General features: G+C 37.3%; 1 protein-coding gene across 1 annotated transcript; it reads left to right on the forward strand.

The window, feature by feature from the left end:
• Window positions 1–8: 8 nt before the first annotated feature.
• Window positions 9–6,287, forward strand: PIGA (phosphatidylinositol glycan anchor biosynthesis, class A; the record flags this gene model as incomplete). The annotated part of the gene is made up of 5 exons (XM_010296531.1): window positions 9–621; window positions 1,189–1,321; window positions 2,418–2,550; window positions 3,986–4,192; window positions 5,855–6,287. Coding segments are annotated over 5 exons (1,350 nt in total), but the record flags the coding sequence as incomplete, so codon positions are not given.
• Between the last annotated feature and the right edge of the window lie 604 nt (window positions 6,288–6,891).

A 6,891-nucleotide genomic window follows, 5' to 3' on the forward strand; every position in this document is an offset into this window, starting at 1 on the left:
ACAGCGTCTGCATGGTGTCGGACTTCTTCTACCCCAACATGGGGGGCGTGGAGAGCCACGTCTACCAGCTGTCGCAATGCCTCATCGAGCGGGGCCACAAGGTCTTGGTGGTCACCCATGCCTACGGCCGCCGGAAGGGCATCCGCTACCTCACCAACGGGCTGAAAGTGTACTACTTGCCCCTGAAGGTAATGTACAACCAGTCCACGGCGACGACGCTCTTCCACAGCCTGCCCCTGCTCAGGTACATTTTTGTGCGGGAGAGGGTCACCCTCGTCCATGCCCACAGCTCCTTCTCCGCCATGGCCCATGACGCCCTCTTCCACGCCAAGACCATGGGGCTGCGGACAGTGTTCACAGACCACTCCCTCTTTGGGTTTGCGGACGTCAGCTCGGTGCTTACCAACAAACTTCTGACAGTGTCCCTGTGCGATACGAACCACATCATCTGTGTCTCCTACACAAGTAAGGAAAACACGGTGCTGCGAGCAGCTTTGGACCCTCGGATAGTCTCCGTCATCCCCAATGCTGTTGATCCCACCGACTTCACTCCAGACTCATCAAGGAGGGATGACAGTACAATAACAATTGTTGTCGTCAGCAGACTTGTTTACAGAAAAGGTAATGGGGGATAACATGTAAGTTTATTTTGGTTATTTTTTTCTTTAGGGTATGGTAAGAAAAGTCTTGGTTAGGTACCGCTTATGCTGTATCTGTGGTATGGATTGGATGTGAAATGGAGTTTCACTACTTTAAGGTGACAGTTTGGAGCTTTTGTGTTTATGCATTTAGGAAGAAGAGATGTACATTTCATTTTGCGTATATTGGGTTCAGAGGTGTATCTCTATTGTAATATTGAAGATATTGAAAACTTAAATTTGTAAAATGGAAGGTTTGTCTTATATTGGGGATACGGTTTAGGCCCCAACCTCTGTGTTCTGTTAGAAATGTTTTAACTATCTTTTATTTAATCAAGCAACAGCAACTTAAGTGATTAATTTTTTTTCATATTTGTCTCCAAATAGATCACAAGATGTTTTTTATTCAGAATTTTGTGTTCACCAGTGTAGCTATCTTCAAGAGACCTTTTTTTTTCTTCTCTTGAATAGGGTTATAGCAGTAGGCTGCATCATGATAAGTTCTAAAATCAAATGCAATAATGGCTTGCCCTAAATTTTGTACTTTTAGGTATAGATTTGCTTAGTGGTATAATTCCTGAGCTCTGTCAGAAATATCCAGAGTTACATTTCTTAGTTGGAGGAGAAGGACCAAAACGAATCATACTGGAAGAAGTCCGGGAAAGATACCAGCTACATGACAGGTTTGTTCTGTGTATGTCTGTGACCCTTCAATGCACTTTAGGGGTGGGGAAGACAACAGCAACACCCTTTCTGCCTGCGCCACTCCCCCCAAAAAAACCCAAACCCCAAAAACTTGAGGCTGGAGAAGATGAGAACTATGGAAGGCAAGGCAGATAGACCAGACATTAACTGAAATGATCCTGCAAGTTAATTCATAGAAACAGGCCCTGTATGAACTGTCACTCGAGTGAGAGAAAAGCTGATTTATACATAAATTTGTCATATACCTCTCTGAAACTGTGATGCTTGGATCATGTGTTACCGTATGGCATAAGGTGTTAGACAGCTAGTTCGTGTCACTGGTGCTTTGTGAGGATGACTGTTAGTCATTTATTATTCAGTATGAAACTCTTCAGAGTAGTGCTTATCTAGTATGTGTTCCTTTGGTGCTACTGTTTTACCAAAATGTTTGTGTGATGCATATGCATTTATGCATTTCTTCGGGGGTTTCTTGTTCAAAGACAGTTTTATGTGGCAAGGACAAGGTTCTTAATTGTGCATCTCCTTTTCTCTGTTTTCTGTTGCTCGTTCTGTACATCAGTCAATGATTCCTCTGGATGGATGATAAAATTGTTTGTTAGTATCATTCTTATTTTGCCCTTTTCCATTTCCCAGTGTCTCTTCAAAATAATCAGTCCTGATCATTGTATCCTAAATACTCCCCGCCAGCCCTGACTTTGAGATTGATCCGAGCTCACATTGAAAATTCAGATAATACATCTAAACAGAGAAAGGATGACAAATTTTAATTATTAACTGCATGAAGGCATGTTCTCTTACAGAACTAGAAAGCTCAGTAGCAATGTTTTGAAGGCAGTTGCCAGAGCAACTTCTCCCCTCAACTTTATTTTCAGAAGTTCCTTCTAGTGTGAAAATAAGAAGCAGAGTCTTCATTGCTGGAAAAATTTAGAGATAAAGGAACAAAAGCGTCTGTGTTCCTTCTCACATGATATAAGTGTGAACCACTGGTACATTTTTCAGAATATGTGTAACATCATACAGCATTATTACAGTCCAAATATAGTGCTTATCTCATTTTTTTTTTCTTATATGCAGGGTACGTCTCCTAGGAGCCTTGGAACACCAGGATGTTAGAAACGTTCTAGTCCAGGGGCACATTTTTCTCAACACTTCCCTCACTGAAGCCTTTTGTATGGCAATTGTGGAAGCAGCAAGCTGTGGTTTACAGGTAAAAAAAAAAAACAAACCAAACCAACCAAACAAAAAAAACCCCTCAACTATCTAGAATACATGTATCCAATTTAAACAAAGTTCATGATTAAATACTATGCGCTTCTAACATTTGATTTCATCTGAGGCTCTGTTTTTACAAAGGTGAGCAAATATTATCTCCATTTACAGATCACCTGGAAGCTGAGACAGAAGGGTTAACCAAAGTCCTTAAGTTTCCAGAAGAAACTTGTGCAGAATTAGGAATAACATGTAGATCTGCTAACTCTCAGTTCTCTGAACTAATCAGACTGCCTCTCCAAAATGCTATTTTGTATGTGCTACTTTACAGAGTTTTGGGGTAGTTGATATTCATGAAGGTTTACTTTGACACTACTTTAAGAGGAGTTGCAGAAAAATGGCTCATGAGGGTGGGTGACTTTGGTCAGTCAGGCATATTGAATTACCAGGCTAAGTCATTGTACTAGAACTGTTTTCTTCCTGCACCAACAACTGACATTCGTTTTCTTACGTTAACTGAGGATGTATTTGTCTTTCCGTGTAGGGGTTTAAGATAAGAGTTGGAGAGAAAGAAAAAACCACAAAAGCCCTTTCTGGCTAATTTACAACTGAGATTAACAACTCAAAAAATGCTAAATCAACAGCCATAAAGAACTTAGATTCTCACATTAAAATATAAAGAAACTTATTTTAAAATACAGACTGATAAGAGTAATATACAAGAAGTATAGAAAATAGGGGGGACTTTTTTTTTTTTTTTTTTTTTTTTTTTTTTTTACTATCGTAGCTTTTGATGGTAGTGGCCACCTAGTTGTGGTAGTTATTCCCCTGTTATCTGTTTCCCTTTCTAGAGGTGAGAAAGTTCTGCAATTTTCTTATTGTTGCCTGTTGTGTAGAGATGATTGCATAATGTGAGTTTTAGTACATTCTGATTTCCCTTTAAAAATAATAATTCAGATTAAAATTACTGTAATTTTAAAGAAATTCTTTTAGACATTCAGTAGCCTAGAAAGCATAAACTGAAGGCGGACGTGGTAAAACTGTCCTGTCCAAGTAGAGGTAACAGTTTTCATGAGGGACTATGGAGAGAAAGTCCAAAATCTGGTTACACAGGTTTAGTTGTATACTGTGATGAACACCTTTAGGGAAAATGTCTCATAAAACACTCATTAGACCAAGTCTTCTGTCTTATCATGCTACCAAAGACTCATTCTGAACATCGTTAAAAGTAATCTGCTATGCTAGGTCTTTTCTAGCTCCTAGACCTTTATTTTGCATACAGGTAAAATTCCCAAAGCATGATGGCAACCACTCTTTTTTTTTTTTTTTCCCTATTCATCTTGAGTGCAGCATCTAAACAGTGTAATGGCAGTGTCATTGCTCTATTTTATTGTTATGCAGCATATGTGCTATTTCTTTTGTTTTTTTCAAAGGTGGTGAGTACAAGAGTTGGTGGGATTCCTGAGGTGCTTCCAGAAAATCTCATTATTTTATGTGAACCCTCCGTGAAATCTCTGTGTGATGGATTAGAAAAAGCTATTGCCCAGCTCAGATCAGGAACACTACCATCTCCAGAAACTGTTCATAATAAAGTAAAGACATTTTATACATGGAGGAATGTAGCAGAGAGAACTGAGAAAGTATGTATAACCACTTTTAAATTCTCTTAAAGTACATTTCTGAAACGGATGCTTCTTTGAAACATTACTTATGTACATTCTTTGTGTAATCTGTCAGTGTAATTTTTCTGTGTGTTTCCTGGCAAACACACATGGTTTGAAAGGTTCAGAAGGTACTTTTTTCTTCCCCAAATACATCCCTATATAGGCGTTTTTCTTCTTTTTGCATTTTTTTTCTATGCCATAACTGCTGATAAATATTCTGAAGAACAACCTAGATCTTTAGTTACATTTCTACTCACACAGTCTTCACATTAAGTCACTTTTCTGGCATAACTGGAAAACATGCTCTGTAAGATGTATGGAAAGGAAAAGGTGGAGTTCATGATGAAGTTTTGTCTGCCACCTGCTAACAAATGGTTTAAATTTATGAGAGGTAGTTTAATGCCAGGAGGCTGAACACAGCTGAATTTACATGAGCTATGGATGTAATGAAAATAAGTTATCACACTTTTGAAATTGTATTTCAGAATTAGAACTGCCCTTCAGTGTGAAGACTTTGCCGTTAGTGAAGAATGTGAACTGCAATGTTATAAACGCCTGTGGAGTTTGTCGCTTCTGACTTCAGCTCCTATGTTTTAGGCAAGAGAGTAGCTGAATCACATGCCTCTTAATTACATTGTAGTGTAGTTAGAAATACATATCTCTTATAAGTCTCCTTGAAATATCGTGTACAAACAGTTTATTTTACTATTTTTCAAGTACTGTCAGTACAATCAATTCTATGATTTTTGTAATTGCAAGCAACATTTCAATTGCAAAGTTTTTATAGAAGTTAGTCTAGATTTCAGTTTCCTTTAAAACCCTTTAAAAAATTCTGTGAAGGAAGATGTTTGTATGATTGCAAGAAGAATGCATGGAACTTGCACTGTACAAAAGACAGTTGTTTGTTAGCTCATTGTTAAGTTACGCATAGGACGAAGTCTGTAACGTTCTCAAGGAAAAAACTCTTTGTATTCTGTAAGCCTCCTTTGAGTCGTGTGCAGTGGGTATTTATGTTTCTGTTCTATGAAACACAGGACTATATTTTTTTAATGATTGTCATTAATATGTATATTAAGTCATTAGTAGCATGTATTTCCTGTTCACATTCATAAAATTTTATCATACTAAGAATTGCTAGTGTTTCTTTAAATAAAAATCAGTACCCTATTATGATTTGCTTGATTGTTCAAATACAGAGATTTGGAAGATTGCCAACTCATCTATGAGTTCATCCGTCTCTGTATTGAAAATCTAGTTGCATGTTCAGACTCTTTTCCTATGACTGGTGTGAATATGAGATTAGAACCCATTCAATTGATTACCCCCCCACCATTCATAAAATATTACATAAGAGTCAAATTATGCAACCTTCGTGTTTAGTGAAATACTCTTGAGGTCTGTCAAAAAAATAGAACATTTCTTTTCCTTTTTTTCCTTATATAAATTAATGGAATTTCTAGAACCGTACTCATAAATCAACACTTAAAATCTGCAAAGCTTTTTGGGTGTAATATTTGTCCCATCTAATAGTTAGGAATAGATAATTTATTTTGCACACTGACAACAAAGTACTGCCTGATTTCTGAGGTAGAAGCAACATCATTTTAAGATCTTACTTTCTGTCTCTTCTTCATTTAGGTGTATGACCGGGTTGCAGATGAAGTGGTTTTACCAATGGATGAGCGGCTTAGCAGACTAATGTCTCACTGTGGCCCAGTGACTGGGTATATTTTTGCTCTTTTTGCTGTTCTGAACTTCCTTTTCCTGGCATTTCTGAGGTGGATGACTCCAGATTCCGTTATTGATGTTGCAATAGATGCGACAGGACCTAAAGGTGCATGGACTAAACAGTATTGTTTGGGGAAAAAAGGAAGGGTTAAAGAAGAACTTCCAAGCTCCTAAAATGCTTAAATGGAGAGGAAAGAATGCATCAGTCACTAAAGGTTTTTATGCTTGCTGATAGAGACATTAATCTTAAAATTCTTCATCTTTTTTCCAAAGTTCTTGGAAAGAAACTTGCTTAAATGTGCTACCTCAATTTAGGATTATGCTTTAATTTAGTTTTGTATTCATGCAAATTTATGGACAACTCTTTTGCACTGAAAGCTGGGAGGAGGACATGAATTTTTATATGTATCTAAAGCCTTTAAGACAAAAATACAAGATTTTTCTCAACAACTTGAATATTACAGAAGGTGACTGTAAACTTTAGTGGTATTTGGGAAAGCAAAACACAGAAATTATTCTTACAGTAGTCCCTGCTAATGCCTGGTATTTACTGTCATTTTTATTTGGAGACTTATTTAAAAATATTTAATTAAAAATCCAGTAAAACACACCTTTTCTCTCCTGAGGTGAAAATGGCACTTGAAATTAGTCATAAAGTCCATTACCATGAAAATTTCAGAGACTTAGTTCTAGCAGTTGTGTCCTAGTGACCGTGTTTCACCTGCATAGTGTTATTATTTTGTAGTTCTTCCCTAGTCAAGTCGGATTGTCCTGTGCTAAATCAAAACTCCATAATGACTTTTTGATATTTTCAGAGGTGCTAAATTTGTCCTGTTCACTTACATGTGTGAAAGTGATGTAAAGCTTACGGTGTTTTTTTTTAAAGTACATAGGTGAAGAAATTATATTATTTAGAGATAATACAGCCTTCAGAAACAGCTCAGGCC

The sequence above is a fragment of the Phaethon lepturus genome, unplaced genomic scaffold, assembly GCF_000687285.1.
Source record: "Phaethon lepturus isolate BGI_N335 unplaced genomic scaffold, ASM68728v1 scaffold46541, whole genome shotgun sequence".
NCBI classification, from domain to species: domain Eukaryota; kingdom Metazoa; phylum Chordata; class Aves; order Phaethontiformes; family Phaethontidae; genus Phaethon; species Phaethon lepturus.